The sequence below is a fragment of the Puntigrus tetrazona genome, chromosome 1, assembly GCF_018831695.1.
Source record: "Puntigrus tetrazona isolate hp1 chromosome 1, ASM1883169v1, whole genome shotgun sequence".
In the NCBI taxonomy this organism is placed as follows: domain Eukaryota; kingdom Metazoa; phylum Chordata; class Actinopteri; order Cypriniformes; family Cyprinidae; genus Puntigrus; species Puntigrus tetrazona.
Genome location: NC_056699.1, coordinates 21,900,835 through 21,922,529, shown reverse-complemented (window position 1 = coordinate 21,922,529; position 21,695 = coordinate 21,900,835). Strand labels below are relative to the sequence as shown.

The following is a 21,695-nucleotide window of genomic DNA, read 5'->3' as shown; positions in this document are numbered from 1 at the left end:
ATTATATTTATTGACACAAACCTGTTTATGCTACATTTTTGCACAACAGGGCAGCTCACTGGTTCTTTACATGCAAAAGGTACATTTATCATTTATTATTAAATTAGTTTGAATCTCTGTGCCCGCATACTGTATTTTGATGCAACTAAATTCTCAATAAAACATTTCCATTGATATTTGACAGTCGTGGTAATAAATCTCTTATATGAAAAGCATGTTAAGGGGCCCTTAGCTTTTGGGGGCCCAAGGTCGCCTATCTTTGCCTAATGGCTTTTGGTCCGCCCTTGATTGAAAGTATTGAAAGTATTTCTATCAAGTATTGAAGTTTTTTATCAAAAAATAAGTAAACATAAAAAAAAACTGCACAAGTGGTGCTCTCAGTGGTGTTTCAATAATATTCTATATTTGAATCAGCTTCGGGGATTTTCCTCAGTTTAACTGCTTTTAACAAACAAAACTAGGTATTTATAATCTGACATGTCACGCTGTACATTCCTAAACCCAGAGTTAACACTCTTATTTTCATATTTGACATGTCAACAGTCCTAGTTGAACAACATTTGATTGTTAGCCACTGAAAATGGGTCAAATTACAAATTTGGACATGGAGCCATATTGTGATCTCCATACTGATATTGTGGTCTGATTACACTAAACATCTAACTTTGATCTTATTTTCCAGTCCCTTTAAAAAAAAAAAAAAGCCTATTCTGATAGCACCTTCAAAGCAACAGCTCGATATTTCCTTACCAGCAATGTTTATCACCACTTACGTCTCATTCATGCGTCCGACATACCTGTGAGCATGATGTGCAAGCATGAACAGCAGCAGCGCAGCCAATGAGAATGATCCTCGGTGTTGACTTTCAGACAAATTAAAAGTGATTTAACTGGTTGAACCGAAGGGCAAGGATTCTTTCCATTAAAGTAGATCTCAAAGACATCCAAAAAGAGATAAACAGGTTCATCAAGGAACTTCTAACAAGAAATTATGGCTGTTTCGAAAAATTTAAAGTGCTCTGTTACAAAAAATAAATTAGTTAACATATCATTTGTGACAGTGAATACTTTAATTAAAGATTATGCATAAAAAGGTTATTTTAAAGATGAAGTTATTTCTGAGAAAAAAAAAATCCAGCCTCATTTGTTTGCAGGCGCTGCTTGGATTGATACTCTGTATGTGATGTATGTATATATGTATGTATGTATAATGACATACATTGCTTTTTAGGGCCACTGTATTCCCACGTCTTTAAAATGTATTTATTAAATCAATTAAAAGTAAAATTTGTTATTTAAGGAATGTAATGCCTTTAAAATTCATATTAAAAGATTCAATATATTTTATCAAAAACATCCTCTAAAATGCTGCCCTGCAGTTGAACTGTACAACTCCCAGAATTATGTTTTATGATGCATTTACCTGAAAAATATTACTTTCGTAGCAGAAACAGATTTTTGATGCTGTATTTACTGCAATAACAGTGCTCGAATGATTTTAGCAATAGCAGGAAGCCGACCTCCAACAAAGCTCACCTGCCCTGATAGTAAAGATTTTCACTGTAAGAATTTAAACAAAAAGGCAGGCTCAAAGAGGTTACCATGACCGGATGTGCTAATCCATATATAATCCTATCAAACATCAAGTCAAATATGTTCTGGACAATAGAGAAATAAAGAAGAAAACTAGCCTCTGTCAAAAACAAAAGTCAATGCAATGAAACAAGGTTGTTATATTTTATTTGTATTTCATTTTTTTTGTTGATGTTATGACATTAGTGTGTCTTCTGCTATGCACTTCCTTAAAGCCTTCCTTTTCTCAAGAACATTCTGAACACATGATTTCAGACCAGTAGAGCCAGTACACTTTGTTATTACTACGTGCAGTTTTGTGTGTTTTTTTTAGTTAGGAATGTCTTTTTGGTCAATTACAATACTTCTCAGTGGTTTCCACATGAGTGTACAGAGAATGCACATCTTCAGCTTGTTTTACCATCCCGTTTTTTTTTTCAGTTGTAGACTAGCACAGGAATTAACGCCATCTAGAGTTGTTAGAAGGTGCTACCCTTGCTCATTGTTTTTACAAGCTAATAATTAGGCGAGATCCTTTTTACACAATTATGTGTGTGTTACTATCCACAGCAAAAACACGCTGTAAACGCTATTAAGTATACGTAAAAGGTTTTGGACGTGTATTGGTTTAGATGTAAGATTTAAAATGAACAAGCTGAGAAAAGTGCGATTTTATATATTTCGATTGTCTGTCTTTTAAGTATTATTTTTTTTTATTTGAAGTTTGTCTGTTGTGCTGGTAATTGTGTGGCGAAGATGAATTTTACAGTAAGAGTGGCAAAAAATCCTGTCGACTATACAAGAAAGTTTAGACCAAGACACTGGACGCTCATTAAATATAAAAAGATAAAAATAATGACTCTAAATTATTAAAAAGCACGTTTATCGCGTTTTCTTTTGACCACTAGGTGGCACTGTTTCCTCTTGGTACGATAATAGTACGAGTTGCCATGTTATTTATTGGGAAGGCCAAAATTAAAATTATTTGTGCACGAAGCATTCAACAAATGATTTATACAGCCTAGGTTTTTATTAACAAATCACATTATATTTGAGAAATGTATCTCGGAAGGACTGATTATGGTTGCAAAGCATTTAAGCAAGAGGATGACATATGATTATAATCATGTATATACAGTGTTTTATGCACATGATTATACATACATTCCACCTTCAGGCATTGGGTTCAAGTAGTGTTTGCAGATGCGTTGATATTGCTTTATTTTTAAATTGCTTTTTGATATAATTTTAAAGTAATAAAAAATCTGTAACCTTTAAAATTCTGTTAAAAACTAAAGCTGAATTTGTGATACCATTAGCAGACCTGCGATATATAGACTCTAAAATAGTGGCTCTATTTTTGTTTTAGTGCAGACACAGATCCTCTGTGAATGGGCGTGTGACAGGTTGTTCACATTCACATGTGCATTCATTCATTTTGGTTTATTCTATACGATATTTTTATATCATTTACACAAGCAACCCGATTTCTTCATCTTCTCGGTGCCATTATTTTGCAGCTTTTTCTTCACCAACACATCGCACTCCATCGAGTAACATTGGTGTCCCGTGGTGGCGATCTATATAAAAAAAAAAGAGTTTGTTTCTTATTTGTAACTCTGGACCACGAAACCCGTCATAAGTAGCACGGGTATATTTGTAGCAATAGCAAGCTAAACACTGTGTGGAACAAACAAACTGGCTTTTGGCTATTGAAAACAATAACCATCTGAAAATAATGGCAGCATCTGCGCAGTACTTTCTCAGAAATAAAGGTACAAAAGCTGTCACTGGGGCGATACCTTTTTAAAAGGTGCAATTTTGTACCTATTAGGTTTAAATATGTACACTTTAAGTACTTATGTGTACCTTTAAGGTACCAAAATGGACATTTTAGGTACAAACATCTGCCTTCTAAAAAGGTACTGATCCAGTGACAACTTTTGTACCTTTTTTTTCCGAGAGTGTAAGTACAATCAATACAAACATGGATGGTACTGACATCAGCATTTAGCTTTTGTTTTTAAATTGGGTTGAAACTATGCAAAGCTGTTCTTAAATTAAAACATGAGCTGTAACCTTGCGAAATGAAAAGGCAACAACTGCATAGTTACAATCCAAACAACACAATCAACACACATTCAACAGCTCAAACAAAGATGTTACTTAATCAGCATTCAGCATTTGTTTTTTAAATTTGTGTATAGAAAAAAGGTCTTTACCAGTGAAACTTAATAAACCCAGAATGCTGTAAATAAATGAATCCAAAACGTTATATCAAATAACGTTTAGTCAAACAAATCAAACAAAGAAGTTAAAACAGGTGTTTTTTTATCGAATTAAATCAATCATTTCAAAGTAAAATAAAAGGCATCCTGTACAGAACTGACATTAACCTCTTACTTTACAAAAGTGCATGCAAATTCAGCTTAATTTCAACTTAATTTGTGTGCCAGTACACCAACGGCTGCTCGCTTCTAGGTATATGTTTTTTATGCACGTTTGTTATGCACAAATTAAATGTTCGCCAATGATTGTGATGTAAAAATCGTCCGAAAAAAAGGCAAAAAACTATTCCGATTTATTGCATCCCTACATGTTCCATGAAGATATTTAGTAAATTTTCTACTGTAAATATATCAAAACATAATTTTTGGTAGTATGAGAACAGCTGTATTGGTTTTGCATGGTTTTTAAAGCATCCTCACCCATGACTCTGGCCTGTAACCGAACTCGGACACTGCTGTCCCTTCTGCTCCTATTGACCAGGGTGAGTTCTTCTTGCACCACTCCCTCCTGCTGAGCGCTGTACTCACACACCACCCTCACTCCCCCTTAAAAGAGCGCAGGAAGATGAATGGGAACGTGTGGGATCAATACAGATACAGAAGAGTACAAAGATAACACAAAATGACAAGGACAATAAATGGAAGCGCCTGAGTGACCAGGATAAGATAGGAAGACTGAAATCATCAGAGAAACAATCACCTAACTGCAAAGTGCTTGCGGCTTCTTTTAGAATACAAATTGCAGATCCCTAGATCATCTTGGTCCCTAGAGATTCAACTGTGGGAAAAATGACACTACAATAAACGCTCTAAGTGAGTTTCAGCTAATGGAGAGATCGATGACGGACTGAAATAGGAGTGTGACTATTGATCGTAACATGACGTCTCGCATTTGGCTTGATGTTTTATTACGATCTTAGGGGTTCTGATAGTGCATGCTTACGTTTTTACAACCTTGTTTAAATAGTTTTTTAATCATAGCTGCAGTTTTCTGAAATTTCTCATCATTTATTGAGTCAAGGAAGCCTTATTTGGACTGTTTTCTCTAAGGTTTCTTGTTGAGTCCCTAACAAGACTAAGGTGGTTTAAAGCCTGCTGGTATTGTTCATTAATCTTGCGGCCCCACTTAACCCAGGTTGCTCCAGTGAGACTCTAACTATAATGGGCCAAGTCTCCTGTATGTAGCTTCAGTTTAAAAAGTGTCTGTTTAACTAACTGTTTAACCTCTTAATAAGGCTTATGTGAATAAATGAGAATGCAAGGGTTGTATGAAGACTTTGATAAATGACAGAATACTATATGCATGATCGCTCTAATTGTTTGTTAAAATCCACCTGGTAAACCATGAAACCATGAAAAATTAAATCGCAATGCCAGATGAGTTCAAATAAATTGGTTGGAAAAAGTAAAATTCTACATTTTTTAACTCTACAAATCTATATAATAATGAATAAAGAATGTGCATTGGGGGTGTACTATTTACTCAATTTATGAAGGTGCTATGTATTGAATTGTACATATTCTGTTGTAACTGTACAGTACTATGAGATTTTGTACACACACACACACACTTGTATATTTTTGACAAAATTTCAAGAAATAACGTGATCTTTAAGTTGGTTTATTAAATATAATGAGATATTTATAATATAATATATTATATGTTACTAAACATAATCAAATTTTTCTGGTAATACTAAATGCATTATAAAAATGTAATAAATGATAACATATTTTTTGCAAGCATTTTTAATATTCTTATTACAAATGCAACACAAAAGTTTTATTTATTAAGATGCTGTGAATTGTTATACATGCCATATTCAGTACTATGGGATTTTGTGCATGCAAATCATTGCGTAAAAAAACCCAAAAATTTAATTGCATGTACAGATTTCATACGTTTGCATAAACACAATCTTTCTGAAATGGCTTACACACACAAGAACACTACAAAAACATACCCTCAGGGCGCGGTGTGATGCGTGTCGCACGTAGTCGTGGTTTTGCAGTAGTGCGTAGGGCAGGAGAAAGGGAGACGTCTTTGCCTAGTGTTGGTACTTGTGGCAAAGAAAAGACGATTTCGTATTTGTGATGGCTCCTTAAAAATCCCACCTGGATACAGAGTTTAGCAGTCAATGAAACACGTCCTGAATACTGTTCGTTTTTTCTTTGCTTTATTATTTTGCACGTTCTTTTTTGGAAAGCAATGTTTTCACCTTTACGAGGTATGCGCCATCAGGTTCTGGAAGAGCAGTGATGACTTTATCCTGAAGCTTTTCATCACAGCTATTGTTAATGGGAGCGTCTTCCTCCTCATCGGGGAAACGAACTCCACCTTTTGAAGTGGAGCCTGGCGAAGAGAAAACAGGGGTGGAGTTAGGATCACAGAGATGGATACAGGACCAGATGATACATGCTGCGATGATTAATGCAGGCTGAACCCCGTGTGGGAGAGTTGTTAGAACCAACACACACTGCAAGTGTTAAATGACGAGAGAAAGGATAAATGTATCAAATTAATTTAAAAGAAATATTAAATATTACTAAATATTATTTTAAAAATGCATACACACATATTCCGATAGACGTTATGAACCCAGAAAAGACACTGACTTTTCCTTCCTGTTGCCATGTCAACATAAGGCCAGGGAAATCCAGGGATGATGATTGGCGTCAATTTAATATCATCTCTAAATAACAGACAGTCAGAGAGAATGACCCCTGCGGAAGAACAGAAGGCGCTGTGAGTTATGTAAGCTATGATCAGTTTGTACGATAATGTACCATAATGTCCTATTCCCTGATGAACATACAGTATATATGCAGGCCTATTTAGGATTTCAAGATATTTAAATTGCATGCACGTTATTTCCCCAAGTTCTAAATTATTAATTGTGCATCCCACGAGCATTCTTGATTTGCATTTCATTGGCTTTGCAGCACAGTCCTGCTGGGTTCGGCGCCACAGGATGGAGGTCCCCCACAACTGTAATGCTTTATTATCATAAATGAGGTTAATATGGTGAATCATACGAGTTGTCCTTCACGAGGCCTTCTATTAAGCCAAAACCCCATTCGGATGTTTCCTTGTTTGCCCCAAACTCAGTTCCAGACTTTATATTGACACCATTCAGCATGGGTGCAATTTTATTGCTGTTGTTTTATATCGAAGCAAATATTTAATGCTTTGTTTTATTCATTTTGAATTAATCTTTTTATCTGCCTCATGCTACATTATAGCCTATGTCTGTCTATGATACAATAAACTAATTATTCGCAGCATAAATAGAAAGGAATATAGCATTTTTTAAAAAGGTATATAAAATAAACATTATTATTATTTAACCGAGAATCACGAGATACGGCTGGTCACGTGATCTCAACATGGCTACACTCATGACGGATGGACCCTCTCTGTATAAAATGTTTTTTTAGAGAACACCAATTGATTTTATTCAAAATGGCTGTTGATTTTAAAACGCGTGTATCTTTATATAGCAATTCAATTTGTGTATTTGTTAAATTATTGAATGAATCTCCAAAACGTTCAACTTCTAAGCTGTTTTTCTACTAAAAATGATGGGAGTAGAACTCTATGTACAAACCTGCAGAGAGGTAAACCCTGATTTTCTCCCCTGTAGATTTATTTGTAGATCATGCACGCAGATGGGACTCCAGACCCATCCTGATTAATAGTGACATAAACAGCAATTTCAACATGAAAATCTTTGGCTTTAATCGGGGTCATTACGCCAGTTCAGTCAAGGTTATTTCAGAGAATGACACTCACATTCAAACTAAAGAGGCTTATGATACCGCGCTCATCCCGACTGACTTATTTCCAGCCATTCTTCCAAAGCACCCCTGCAAAATCACGTCAAATATGACGATAAGAAAAAAGCGGCTTATGCAACAATAATCACTGAGATGGACGATGCAAGTTATAGAGATGTCTATATCAGATATAGGCGGTCCCCGAGGAGTCCGCCTTTGCCGGATAAACAAACCCTTCGAAGGCAGCGCCTGACGATCTCGTTCATAATTTATTAAAGTACAGCATGTTATGGTCTGTGTAAAAATGGGAGAACACTGAGCGTCGCGTGCCAGTGTCCCGTTAGCCACCACTGACAGAAAAAAAAAATAACAACTCTACATTAAAAGAGAAAGTGATAAGCCAAAATTACGCGCATTTTGTATAATAATTATTTACCTTCTGCTTGACTTGTCGTCATGAATGCACCTTGGAGAAAAAAATGTCTCAAGGCGGCTCATGCGGAACTATTTAATAGAACGGTATTGTGAGGCTTCTATTTATAGCTCCCTCTTAGAAAAAAAAAACGAGCGTGGATTTAAAATGTACGCGTGCTCACAGAACACACACACATATAGCTGAAAATCTAAATAATTTTAACCGGAAATCAAACTTACCTGTCTCGCATGTGCTGTACGGTGGAAGCAGGTTTGTGGCGTTGCCTGAAGCGCTGTGCCATCAGTCCCCTCAAACGCAGCGTGCGGGTCTGACGATGAGCGCGGTCACAAGAAAGGAGCTACAGCCATTGGTTACTGATGGTTACTTAACGTCTAGCTCCCTTTTTCTACCTCTCCCTCATCATGTATACGCAAAATGTGGAGGCGAGAGGTCCGGACCAGTGCCTTACTTAGCAGAACCCCTGAATATCATTGGTTTTGGGCAGAGGTGAGCCGAGCCGGTGACCGCACGTAAAACTGATATAGATGACCACAGATACAGCATGAAAAACAATATATGGTCAACTGCTTTGATGGGAACGCACACCGCCAACGTACAGTTGTTTTATAACCGAACTAGTTGCTTTTACACAAAAGTATTTGGAAACATAAAGTTGAAATTATGACATTATTTTTTATTAGTAACAATTGTGCGAGCTTAAAGCAAAAATGTATCCAAAAAAAATGAAAATTCTGTCATTATACTTACTCACAGTGTCGTTCCAAACCCACAAAACCTCTGTTCATCATAGGAACACAAATTAACATATCTTTAATGAAATCCCAGAGCTCTCTTGACCCTGCATAGACATCAGTGAATTTAAACATGCATCAAAGATTGAATTTGCTGAACTGATGTATTTTTGGGTGAGCTATCTCTTTAAAGCCGCAGCTACTGTTGCTGTACTGTACTCTTTTGGCCTTTGTCCTCCATAACCATAATCCCATAATATGAACTCTAGAAAACCAGAGAGTAAAGACAACATTGAAATAGAAGAGATGCAGTTGCCTATATACTGTATATTCACATTTATTTTTGTTTTATGATGTACAAAATTTGAATATTTTAATATGATAAATGTTTATGCTTGTTCGAGCTAAATACTAAAGGTAGGTTATTTTACAATCAGATCTCCATCACCATCTAATCCTGTATTCGGTGTCAAACTGAATCCCAAATTTCAAGCCTTGGCAATCATTTACACTTCATAATTATTGTTTTAAGTATAATCAAATAGTCTATTAGGATTAACTGTTTAATGTTTTCTTGAATATATAAAAAAAAGATTAAATGAAATGATCTCATGGATTGTAAATTAAAACCATATTAATTCGCGTCATTTGGAATTAAATAATGTTGGGCGGGAATTAAGCTTTTTTTTCACACACATCCCACTATTCTTTTATTTTTCAGTCCGTCAGACTGGGTTAGCTCAATAGGCAGGACATATGATAAGCGGGGCATCGTTTTTTCCAGATTTGTTTGTGCATGGGCTGAAAAAAGGATATAAAATATCTGCAAAGGAGTCTGTGAAGGTAAATATCAGTGACTTTGTATCTGCATTATAAAAGGACAATTGACCTTTTTCAAAGTCCACATACACGCCGACCCGCTGTGGTTTTGGGTGTACAACTATAGCCACCGATGGTTCTGTGCGGAAGACGTATTCATGCTTGTCTCGTAGACTTAAAAACCAAAATCCATTAGCTGGGTTTGCGACTATTTTTCCTTTCCTGTTGATGGAGCGACTAGCAATGCCCAAATCCCAGTCCGTCTTCTCACCCACCACAACCTCCCAGTAATGGCAGCCGGAGCTTATACCTTGGCGTCCAAGTACACAAACCACACGGTCAAACCGCTCAATTGTGTCTGGCACCGTCTGGTAGCGGTCACTGCAGTGAACCTGTTTGCAATCATCAGAGATAATCAGACGCGGGTGGGCTGAGTCTCGATCCAGGGTCACGTCCACTGAGGAGAGAAAGAGGACAGAGTTAAAAACGGAATATTTGCAGACGTACAAAAGGTGACAGAAATAGCAAATATATGAAAGATCTAATGATGTGCGGCGTCAAAAATGATTTCATACTTGCATATTCTTGCACTCTCCACACTTCTACAGTCAGAAGAAAGAAGAAAAATATTGCTTTTAAAATAAAATGTAAAAAATCGCAGAAATAAGCTTGCTTTGTACAACACAGGGTCACTCTGTCAAAAGGTTGGAATATTAGGCAGCAAAAACAGTTCTCAACATCAATAACGAGGACCATTATTAATACTTAAGCATCAAATCAGCATATAAGACTGATTTATAAAGGACCATGTATGAAGAGTAAAGTATACATGCTGAAAATTGCAATCACAGTAAAAACATATGTTTAAAAATATATGAAAATAGAAAACAGTTCTTTCAAATGATAAAATATAAAGGTATTTCAGAATATTACTATATAATTATTACTATATTACTCAGTTATTCCAAATGTATGACCTATAGTGTATTTTGTTATAATATTATCAACATATATGAAAATATATTTAATTAATGCTAATTAAATATAATTACGTAGTGCATTTGCATTCAATTCGTCATTGACAAATAATTTGCCAAAGGAACCAATAATGTTCATAGTCAATGATGCCTTTAAAGAGTTAGTTTTCACCCCAAAGGTGAAAATTATGATGTAATCAGCATGCATTGGTAATCTTGTTTCACCAACGTATTTACTACTTTTCTGGACCTGGTTCATTTCAGTTGTGTTTCTGTCTACGGATAGCTCTCCAATTTCATAAAAAAAGTTAATTTGTGTTCCGAAGATAAACAGAGGTCTTACATGAGGGTGAGTAATTAATGACAGAATTTTCATTTTAGGATGAACTAACCCTTTAAACCCTTTTATTTGAATGATAAGATTACTATTGAACCTGGAAAATTGAGAATTAAAAAAAAAAAACTTACTTTGTTGATATATTTCCTGTGGGTTTCCTGTGGAAGGTCGCAAACCTGACACAACAATACATACCATAAACATGACTGAAAAAACAGTTATGTGCACATGCAAAGATCAAAATTCAAACAAATAATTTGTTTTGTGTGGTGAACCATCTGAAGTGCTTTTGATTCAAAGAAGATGACACTCTGGTCACAGATACAATATTTAAAGAAATATATATAAAAAGAGAAAAAATATTTATGTACTAGTCTACAGAAAAAGCAATAAGTATGCAATGAAAGTGTACATAAATGATCTGTTCGTGAAGAAACTTTGTCTTACAGATTGCAGACAGTCTTCTCAAGGCTTCCTGAACCTCCTCCACCATCTGAGTGACATTTCTCAGGACTGCTCCTGCAGTGGGGTCAGGGGTCAAGGCCACTTCTTCCCAGCTCCTTGTCTCAGGTAAACTACTGTAACCTGGATATGTCTGAAAAGAAACAGCATTATATTAAATATTACATATGCTGGGGTAATAAACATAAAACAAACAGTACAACTGGTATTTGACAGGTTAAAGCAGATACATGAGACAAGTTCTCAAATACCAATAGTCTGGTTTTACCTTGAAGAAGGAAACATGATCTTGGGACTGGGTCAACTGATTGATGGTGCTGCATCTATTTCTGAGTTCAGAGATCTCCGTCTGCAGGTCACGTATGAAGGCCTGAGAGCGAAGTTCTGCAGCCCGCTGTCCCATCTCCACCACTTCCAGAAGTTCTGCCTGGGACTTCTCAACAGCTTGCGTTAACTCAGCAAACATACTCGCTGTACCTGCTTTCTCTCGCTCTGCATTCACCTTAAAGCAAACAAACGAGGCAAAGAAGAAAATGCTGCAGACAATTAAGAGAATTAAGAGAATGAAAACCCATATGAATTTTTCTATTGAAAAAAGTATTGGGGAGAATATTATATTCATATTCAAAACATGCTTTTTTGGGGCTTAAAATAATGGCACGAATACCAGTAAATTGAAAAGCGCAAAAATTTACTTTAATACTCTCATCCCATACATTTTGAAACGCATATTCAATAAGGTCAGGTGCTTGGCTTTTTTAGCACCAATTCTTTACTGAGCATCTTTAGTAAATCCTGACAGTGTGCACTATAACGCCAAGGTGTATTTTCCTTGGTTAAATCCAGTGGGAATACATTTGCGTATAAGGATTAAAGATTTTCTCATGCAGATTTTGCAACAAGCTTTGAAGATACATGACTACCTTTATGCTGTGCTTTGTTTTTTTTTAGTAGTACTTTAGCAAATCATTGTTTTAAAATACGAACATTCTTTAAAAAATTGAAATAAGTATTGACAACCCAATCTTACAGGAAAACCTAATTATTTTTTTATATCTTCTGAGTGTGTTGGGAATGCATAGAAGCGCATACTTGAATTTCTGCAAGTGACGTCTGGATCTCCTCTATCTTCCTCTCACGGACTGTGATCAATCCTTGTAGCTCCACCTCCAAGATACGCAGCTGAGACTGAGCAGAGATACAAATTGTTAACGCAGGCGCTCAATATTACTTCTCATTGAAGCACATTCTCACACTAACCTTCTTGATGTTCATCTCTCTCTTGGCTTCTATGACAGAATGCCCGTAATGTTCCCTCTCTGCACATGTCGTGCAAATACACATCTGGTCAGTCTTACAGAGCAGCTCCAAACTATGCCCATGTATGGGACACTGTGGCCCAATGGAATTCACTCCACTAACGCTAAAGTTTCGCTTAGGTGTCTTGGTAGGAGGGAGAGAAGGAGCATCGTTGGATGTCAAAGGCTCATTTTTTTGGAAGCGGCTCCTCATTTCTGGCAGGAGGCCACTGGGCAGCCTGTTCTGCACCACAGGCTTGGGTGCAGAGAATGGGTTAGAGGGTGAATCTGCAGGTGCGCTCCTTGGTGCGCTCATCGTAGTCTCGGCCATCCGTTTAAACTGCTCTGTGATCTCCTTGAGCGTGTGATTGATGTGGAGCTCGGGACGCTTGCGGAAGCTTTCCTTGCACAGAGGACAGAAGCAGCTTTTTCCCTGGCCCTCCCAGTAGGACGTGATGCATGATGAGCAGAAGCTGTGACCGCAGGGTATGGAGACAGGATTGGTGAAGACGTCTAAGCAAATAGAGCAGGTAAACTGCTCCTCTGACAGGAATTCGCCAGGAAATGACATTGTGTACCTGAAAGCGAAATGCACAGAGAAAAGCAGATTTTTAGCAGCCATTAATGTCACGTGATCATTCAGAAATCATTCTAATATGCTGCTTTGATGCTTAGCATTTTTTTTTGTTATTATTATTGTAGCTCAGTTATTACTTTGAATTGTAAAAAAAACATTACAATAATAATTGTATTATTAATAATACTGCAAACTTTTGAATTGCATTATAACATGGTTTCCACAAAATATTACATACAGTAAAAACTTTTAAATATGTATACTACTACTGCTAACAAATGTTTCTTGAGCACCAAATCCGCATACTGAAATCATTTCTAAAGGATAATGTCAACAGTGAAGATTGGAGTAATGAAGCTGAAAATTCAGTTCTGCCATCACAGGAATAAATTACATTTTCAATATTTTAAAACATGCAGCCTTAGTGAGCATAACAGTGTAACAGTGCGTAATAGCATATATAGTGTATATACTACATATGATCATTCCAAAAATTATTTTCATCATTTTCAAAAAGCCGTTCTAAACTACTAGTAACTGAAATGTTGGAATGAAGTCAGACCAGCTACAACAAAGCTGATCTAGGAGCAGCCGTTTCATCATTACGTAATGTAAAAACTGAGCTTGAAAACAGGATGTCAGAAAAACCAAGAACCAGAAAATACTCGTTTACATATTCTTAGCAGTAAAGAACAATCACATGCTTCATGAAATATCTTGTACTCTATAATCATGCTGTAGGGCTGCTTCTGACAAAGGCCTCTTATTAGGAACGTGTAAACAAAATCAGTATTAGTAATAATACAAATATGCTGCATTTACAAAGTATTAAGATTTCAGTTACATGTAATCAATTTAGACAGGACAGGTACATAAAGTACAACCCAACCTTACATAAACACCTTCACACACACACACACACACTAACTATGTACACTTTTGGGAATACAATTTAAAAGACAAATTAGCCTACATATATTTAAAAACGAACCTCTTTTCTGTCCTTTTCTCCTCTCTCCTGTTCCGCTCAGGATGTGGCACATAGGACACGTTCACTATGAAGTGGAGACCTCCTGGAAACAGGTGTGTCGGCATACCAACAGACCAAGCACACACCTGGCTGCTGATCCAACCAGTCAGACAAGTGCAAGGAGTTTTATTTTGTAGAGATTTTAAAGCTCTATTTTTCATCTGTTGTTTAAATGTTTGATTTTAAACGACGCGCGCTGTCTCATAAGAACAGGACAGCATGAGAATAGACAAACTTTGCGAGTTCATGTCTGTTTCTTGTTAAGAAATTCTGACGGGTAATTATTGTTACATTCATAACTTCTTCACGAATGGACATATTTTTACAAAGTCAGAAAAAATAAACGTGAAGTGGTTCACTCTGAGGCAGTAGCATTAGCTAAAGCCCCTGTTGACTTAATTGATTTTCATCAATAATAAAAACTAACTTTTCAATCATCTTTCTTCTTTTGAGACATGATCATTGGTGACCGTGCTATAGTTCCGTTATGTTAAACGATCCTTTGCTCTCTTTAGTGTAATTTTCATTAGTGCTGATCCCGTGACAGACTAATTGAGAGCATTTATGGCTCTGCTATTGCCTTAGGCCTACGTTTACACTTTTAACCCTGACTCTTGAGTAGAGCTGACAAGCACATTAGGAACATAATGCTAAATATTTAAGGTTAAGGTTTCATTATGAGAAGGATTGAGACTGTCCAGATGAGGGGATTTGTTATGTCAAAATGATAAATAATATTGACTGTAGGCTACTAATACTGTCGTTACACACTGTAATGCACAGCACACCAAAAACACATAAGCAACCGAGCTCCGTGACTGTTCTTGAATGGCCCAGCCAGAGTCCTGACTTAAACCCAATTGAGCATCTCTGGAGAGACCTGAGAATGGCTGTCCACCAACGTTTACCATCCAACCTGACAGAACTGGAGCGGATCTGCAAGGAGGAATGGCAGAGGATCCCCAAATTCAGGTGTGAAAAACTTGTTTCATCTTTCCCAAAAAGACTCATGGCTGTATTAGATCAAAATGGTGATTCTACCAATACTGAGCAAAGGGTCTGAATACTTATGACCATGTGACGTTACAGTTTTTCTTTTTTAATAAATCTGCACAAATGTCAACAATTCCGTGTTTTTCTGTCAGTATGGAGTGCTTTGTGTACATCAATGAGGAAAAAATTTACATAAATGATTTTAGAAATGGCTGCAATAGGACAAAGAGTGAAAAATTTAAGGGGGTCTGAATATTATATATATATATATATATATATATATATATATATATATATATATATATATATATATATATATACATACAATTGTGACCTATATTATTTGTTCTGAAATGTAATAATATATTTTTGAAACTTTATAAAAGACTAGAGTATTTATTAGCATTATGTTCCTCACATTTATTTTTGCATTTCATTTTAAAACTGTACAGTGCCATTTTGTTATTCATTAACACGAATGCCTTTATTTATAATACCTTAATTTGTCATTTTTGTGTGCCTGTGCTTTTGTGTATTCTTTGCAAAACGTGTGCCATTACGTTCCTTGCTTTAAAAGAAAGAAAAACACAACGCAATGTGCTCAGTATCGTAGTTCTTGTGTCTTTGATGTCTGGGAAGGTGTCTGTAACATTTGGTTTCGCGCCTGATAAAGCAAACGCCGCTTGGACGGACCTTGCGTTCGGCCCGCAGCCCTTTGCGTCGAGACCATGCGTTCCGCTCATTTCATTTTATTTTTTACCTTACAAACGCGGGTATTCGGAATCTCCTTTCAGTCGCGTTTGACTAAAAAGTCACATGGATCTCGTGAAATTTTACAACCCGACCCGAGAAGGGATGGATATCCGACAAGTACGGTGATGTTGGGAAATGCAAGTCTAGAAAACGCACAAGAACGTTTGCGCATAAGCTTGCAGGACAGTGCTAAGATCTCCAACCCAACAGTGAATTCCGCTCACAGGCCGTCCTCCACAAACGCGAAAGAATTCTGGAATCAGTTCCTGTTTCGAGGAAAATCAGACTTCAGATACGTGCTGCCGTTCAGGAGCGCCGAGGTCCGTCAAGAACAGTGTCGAGCGCTCACTTTCTCTCAGGTAGTGTTTGCGAGCAGAGAGTTTCAGTGTCAGTGTGCGCGTTTTTGCATTGCATGAACGTTTTGCCGATGTTTTATTTTGTAAACGTGAAACGGTGTTTCTTTTATTATTTCGCAGAGGATCGTCCAAGAAAACTGTGAAACGTTGGAGCTTCAGAACAACGTGTGTTTCGGAAAATGTGCCTCGTCGCCCTCTAGGGGTGATGAAGGAGGTTCGTTTCCTTGTTCTGTTTGCTCGCCGGTTGTCATCACTCTCAAGACAGTGAAGCTGAAATGCTCTGACGACGCGGAAATGATAAAAGTTGTAAAAATAATAGAAGACTGTCAATGTAAAACAAAATAAGCACAATATTCCTATCATAAGGGTCTAGCACTGGTTGATCCAGGAGTATTAAATACCCTCAAAAGCGATGAAACATAACGTGGGAGAATACAGGAATTAACTAGAAAAAAGAAAGACAACATGTAAAATAAAATAAACCGATTAAACTTGTTTCTGTGTGAAGTGTCTCATATATACTGACTTTGTTGTTTCTGGTTGCTGTTGAATAGTAAATATTTGATGTCTTAATATCACAAATCGTACGTTATTTGCACACTGATAATCTGAGCAAGCGTTCATAAAAGGAAATGTAAAGATGTCAGGGGAATAAATACAGCTGTTAGCTCGCACAGTGGTTTTTTTGCGATAAAAATTGATTATTTACGCAATGCTGTAAAAACATGTTTTTTACTTAATGTGGGTAACATAAATATATGAAATATACTAATACACATTCAGTACAACATTCAGTTCACTGTTAAAACTGTAGTTAAAAAGTGTAAAGCATTGCTTTCACTTGATCAATGAAAAGCATCGTATCTGTCGTTTTATCGTCTGGTATTTGTAGTTTTCAAGTTATTTGCCTCAAACGGTACTAGCGCCCGCTCTTTCAAACAACAAAACGTAATCTCGCGATAACCTAGAAGTCTATGTGAGACTTCGAGTCGGATATCCGGTCTCTTTTCGGTGGTGGACTCCAGGCGAGAAAGTCCTCCATAATGAAGGTAGGAAGACTGAAAAAGCTATTTAGTAAGTTTATTTTTCACAATGGGCTGAAAATATCCAGTGAATTCCATTATACAGTCCCAAATCAATTCGATGAGATTTTAGTAATCGAGTTAGGCCCAAACAGCGTGAGGGATGGATGCTGATTTTGTCGGGTTAGCAGGGCAGCGATGGAAGTGCGGCAACATGGCAGCCCCCGCAGTAGACATGCAGTGAACCCTTTACAGAAGTAGGAAATTCACGCGAGCTTAGGGACATAAATCAGCTCAATCGCTATATTCATAACTTTTAAATACAACGTTTAGGAAACGTTTAGCAGGCATGTATTCGGCGTCCTCCTATCATGCTGTAGCATTAGCGCTTGTTTAGCTAGCAGAGACGTGTCAAATGAAGACGCTAACGTAATTAGCACCGGTTGGTATATAACAGTTGTAACCACAACATGCGGCTCAATAAGATCTGTTTTTTACTTGTCCACCTAGCTCAATATCTCGTTCCCCGCCACTGGCTGCCAGAAGCTGATAGAAGTTGATGATGAGCGCAAATTGAGGATCTTCTATGAGAAGCGCATGGCCACAGAAGTGGTCGCAGACTCTCTGGGCGATGAGTGGAAGGTAAGTAATTACAACTTAAGTCGTTTTAATTTCTAGCACTTAAGTCATGTAAAGCGTAAAGGCTTGACGTTCGAGTCTTCAAGTTGTGCTCTTCACGAAAGTTTGAAATGCTGTGGAGTACTCAAGTCCAAAGTGGGCATCTAACGTTACAAATGCATCCTGTTAACATGCCAGGTGAAAACAATGTATACTAAAATCAGCTCAAAGAATCAAATAGGCTTGCTGTCCTTTAACAGGATGAAATCATAGTCTTAAAGCTAAAAAACAAACGCAATTTCTTGAATGTCAACTTGGACTGCCCAAAATCTGAAGACTTGCTTGAACGTAAACTAGCAACGGCTCAATGACACAAGTGTAGTGTTTTCCATCGTTAAAATGTACCTAAACTTAATCTGTTGAATGTTTAAGTTGACTAGATGGCCTTAATTTGTGGCACTTTAGCAAGTCCTTTTTGGCTGATCAGTAGTCTAAAAGGAGGGACAGTGGTGCCAAAAGCAACAGTGGAGCTTCTATCTGGATAGCAACCTGTTCATATTATTTGTGGCTGGTTGTATTGCATCGCTCTGCCAGGCTTTCTTCAGTGAATTGTTCAGGCTTTTAGTTTCAGTTTTAATGCACTTTCTCTGTTAAATCCATCAAACTGTCCTAAACTTGCAGACTGTCCTCACACTGCAAATCTGGCAGAAGTAGTGTAGTGTCTAGTCTTAAAATCATCTCAAAATGTCAAACGTGTTTGTCTTGTCTTGAATCTCACTTTGATTTTTTTTTTTTTGTGTGAAATTGTCGAGCTTGAATGCCTATAATCTGCAAACGCTTTTGACTTTGAGCAACTATCAAAATCTTCTCCAGAGTGCCATTTGAGGCAGAAGTCATGTAGTGTATTTTGAATTTAAGTGGACTTGGCAATGTTTACAACTCTGCACTTGTAACTTGAAAACCTGACATGAAAATAACATAACTGTGTTTGCTGTAGGGCTATGTTGTGCGCATCAGCGGAGGCAATGACAAGCAAGGCTTCCCCATGAAGCAGGGTGTGCTGACCCATGGACGTGTGCGTCTCCTCCTCAGCAAGGGTCACTCCTGCTACCGCCCTCGCCGTACTGGTGAGCGTAAACGCAAGTCTGTCCGTGGCTGCATCGTTGACGCCAACCTCAGCGTTCTCAACTTGGTCATTGTCAGGAAGGGTGAGTATAGCTGAAAGTTATTAGAGGGTACACCTCTGTGGATCCACTGTGAGGAATCTGACTTGCAGTCTTTGAAATGGCACGCACCGTATAACAGTGCTAGAAAATGTAATTTATAAGCGGTTTATGATGTTTGTTTACTAACAGTTGTCAGCTGTAGAACAATGTCAAAAAACAGTACAAACCTGTACTTGGTTTTCATTCATATGATTCTACTCTGGCTAAGGTCTGTAGTGTAGTCTGTAGTCTCTATGACTGACTTTAGAGGAACATAATAGCAGAGATTTAGCAGGGTTATCAAACAGTTTCAGTCCTTTTGACAAGTATTGTATGGTCAAATACTATTGTAGATCTAAAACTGGGATGAGTAATGGCAGAATTGTCATTTTAAGAACCATTTAATAGTGCAAATGGACTCCTGATTCATAGATGGCACTAGCAGACCCTTTCTGGTTGAACTGCTACCTTAAAGGGGGGACAGTATGGTGCCTACAGCAACAGTGGAGCTGCTAACGGATAACAACCTGATTATATTCTTAGTGGCTGGTTGTACTGAATTGCTCTGCCAAAATTATTTGCATATGCAAAGCAAATATAAATACTCAGTATATTGTTTGAATGGGAACAGGGACTTTCTAGAAACCTTGAAGTCAGAAGAGAAGTAGCAGTATGAAAATTTCTTACTCTGGTTTATAGTGACATTATGATTGTCAGTATTTTCATGGTAGTGTTAAAGGTGCCGGAAATGTTCAAAAAGTACTGAAACGCAAAATTCCCAGTTTTCGGTATTACTATTAATCGCGCCTTCTCTAGAAGCATCCACACCACAAGTGTCCTGTTTCACAGCATCAATTAGATTTTCCCTTTTCTTACAGGTGAGAAGGATATTCCTGGGCTGACTGATAGCACTGTCCCCCGCCGCCTGGGACCCAAGAGGGCTAGCAGGATCCGTAAGCTCTTCAACCTGTCCAAAGAGGATGATGTCAGGCAGTATGTGGTCAGGAGACCCCTCACTAAAGAAGGTAGTATTTCATCATGCTATTTTGAATATTAAGCTAATAGGTTTATTATCGTTTGCTTAAAGAACTGCATTTTCTGTTATTTAAAACAAAAATGCCTGAAAGGTATGTATTATTTAAGGCACACAATTGCAGTTGAATGTTGTGCCAACAGTTAAAACAGTCCATTCATATTATTGTCTGGTTGTACTGAATTGCACTCAGTTAAGAATGTAATCTGGATTAGATTTCCTGCATCTAATTTATTACTATGTGGACTAGGAGGGTTTTAAATGTAAAAACCAGAGACTGATTGTTTTTTTTGACAGGTAAGAAGCCCAGAACTAAGGCCCCTAAGATTCAGCGCCTGGTTACACCCCGTGTGCTCCAACACAAGCGCAGACGCATTGCTCTCAAGAGGCAGCGCACACTGAAGAACAAGGAGGAGGCCGCAGAATACACCAAACTGCTGGCCAAGAGGATGAAGGTACGTGGCTGTTAAGTGATGATTCTAAAGGGTGTCTCTTATTTTATCTTGGCCATGTATATGAATTCTGTTGACTTCTGAAAAAGAAATACCTGTTAATTTATTACTGAAAAAGCAAACATTTGTGTAAATGAAGTATGCTGTAAAAGCAGAATGTAACTATTTATTTTTTTTAAAAATAGGAGGCCAAAGAGAAACGTCAAGAAAAGATCGCCAAGAGACGCCGTCTCTCCTCTCTGAGAGCCTCCACATCCAAGTCAGAGTCAAGCCAGAAGTGAGACATGTGCCTCACAAATAAAACATGATTTTGTTGAACGTTCTAAATGGTGTCTCTCTTCATTATTCTGCAAGGTTTTTTTTTTTTTTTTTTTTTGGCCTTTCTGCATTTATTTTTCAATCCTAACTTTGAAACATTGAGGTTTGTAAATCAAGATGACTGGTCAAGTGTCTACCCTTTTAACTCACACACACACTATAAAAAGTCATCTGAATGTTAATGTTGGAAAAATATCTGGTTAGTATTGCTCCTTATGTGTTACCCTCTGTTTTCATTGCTTTGTCTGACAGAGAATGTTTTGTTCTCTACGACCACAGGGGGGCAATGCGTTCATACTAACAGACGTGCTCGCTAGTGACATGGAAGGCCGTTTAACATTTAATGCGGCCATACTGACAGTATCTGTTTATTAATAGTCGTTTTTTGTCATTGATTTCGGTGCATGGATTTCTAGTTCAGATATAAACTTTTCTGACTTGCTCGTGTTTTACCAGTTACTGTTTTATTTGGTGCTAGGTGTGTTTGTGATCGTAAAATCTTTAGATGCAAACGCGTAATCGAAAGCACAGATTCCTAAATTATTTGGAAACGAAAGCAACAAGTGCGGGTAATCTCTAACTAGTATGTATAATGAGTGGCCAAATGAAAAGAACTGCGCTCACAACTGAATAACAAGAGT

General features: G+C 37.4%; 4 protein-coding genes across 5 annotated transcripts; 2 read left to right on the top strand and 2 right to left on the bottom strand.

Annotated features, from left to right (window-relative positions):
• Positions 1 to 1,723: 1,723 nt before the first annotated feature.
• si:ch211-151p13.8 (uncharacterized protein LOC562078 homolog) lies at positions 1,724 to 8,532 on the bottom strand. 2 transcript variants are annotated; one of them, XM_043249887.1, is made up of 6 exons: positions 8,292 to 8,532; positions 6,437 to 6,584; positions 6,080 to 6,213; positions 5,825 to 5,975; positions 4,281 to 4,406; positions 1,724 to 3,152 (listed from the first exon to the last, which is right to left on the bottom strand). In XM_043249887.1, exons 2-6 carry the CDS (start codon positions 6,501 to 6,503, stop codon positions 3,082 to 3,084), a joined length of 549 nt encoding a protein of 182 aa, XP_043105822.1. In that variant the 5' UTR covers positions 6,504 to 6,584; positions 8,292 to 8,532; the 3' UTR covers positions 1,724 to 3,081. The 2 variants fall into 2 exon arrangements, with proteins under 2 accessions (XP_043105822.1, XP_043105827.1); XM_043249892.1 differs by having other exon boundaries at positions 6,477 to 6,584; positions 8,292 to 8,485.
• A 417-nt stretch (positions 8,533 to 8,949) lies between these two features.
• On the bottom strand, positions 8,950 to 14,384 carry btr01 (bloodthirsty-related gene family, member 1). Its single transcript, XM_043249876.1, has 8 exons — positions 14,266 to 14,384; positions 12,660 to 13,275; positions 12,492 to 12,587; positions 11,668 to 11,901; positions 11,385 to 11,532; positions 11,069 to 11,113; positions 10,199 to 10,225; positions 8,950 to 10,080 (listed from the first exon to the last, which is right to left on the bottom strand). The coding sequence occupies exons 1-8, from the start codon at positions 14,367 to 14,369 to the stop codon at positions 9,545 to 9,547; spliced, it is 1,806 nt and encodes a 601-aa protein (XP_043105811.1). The 5' UTR covers positions 14,370 to 14,384; the 3' UTR covers positions 8,950 to 9,544.
• Positions 14,385 to 15,974: 1,590 nt separating this feature from the next.
• Positions 15,975 to 16,829, top strand: LOC122345057 (cerberus-like). The gene is made up of 2 exons (XM_043238887.1): positions 15,975 to 16,409; positions 16,527 to 16,829. The coding sequence occupies exons 1-2, from the start codon at positions 16,026 to 16,028 to the stop codon at positions 16,749 to 16,751; spliced, it is 609 nt and encodes a 202-aa protein (XP_043094822.1). The 5' UTR covers positions 15,975 to 16,025; the 3' UTR covers positions 16,752 to 16,829.
• A 549-nt stretch (positions 16,830 to 17,378) lies between these two features.
• rps6 (ribosomal protein S6) lies at positions 17,379 to 21,063 on the top strand. Its single transcript, XM_043248130.1, has 6 exons — positions 17,379 to 17,455; positions 17,939 to 18,070; positions 19,044 to 19,254; positions 20,130 to 20,276; positions 20,582 to 20,739; positions 20,922 to 21,063. Exons 1-6 carry the CDS (start codon positions 17,450 to 17,452, stop codon positions 21,015 to 21,017), a joined length of 750 nt encoding a protein of 249 aa, XP_043104065.1. The 5' UTR covers positions 17,379 to 17,449; the 3' UTR covers positions 21,018 to 21,063.
• The last annotated feature ends 632 nt before the right edge of the window (positions 21,064 to 21,695 follow it).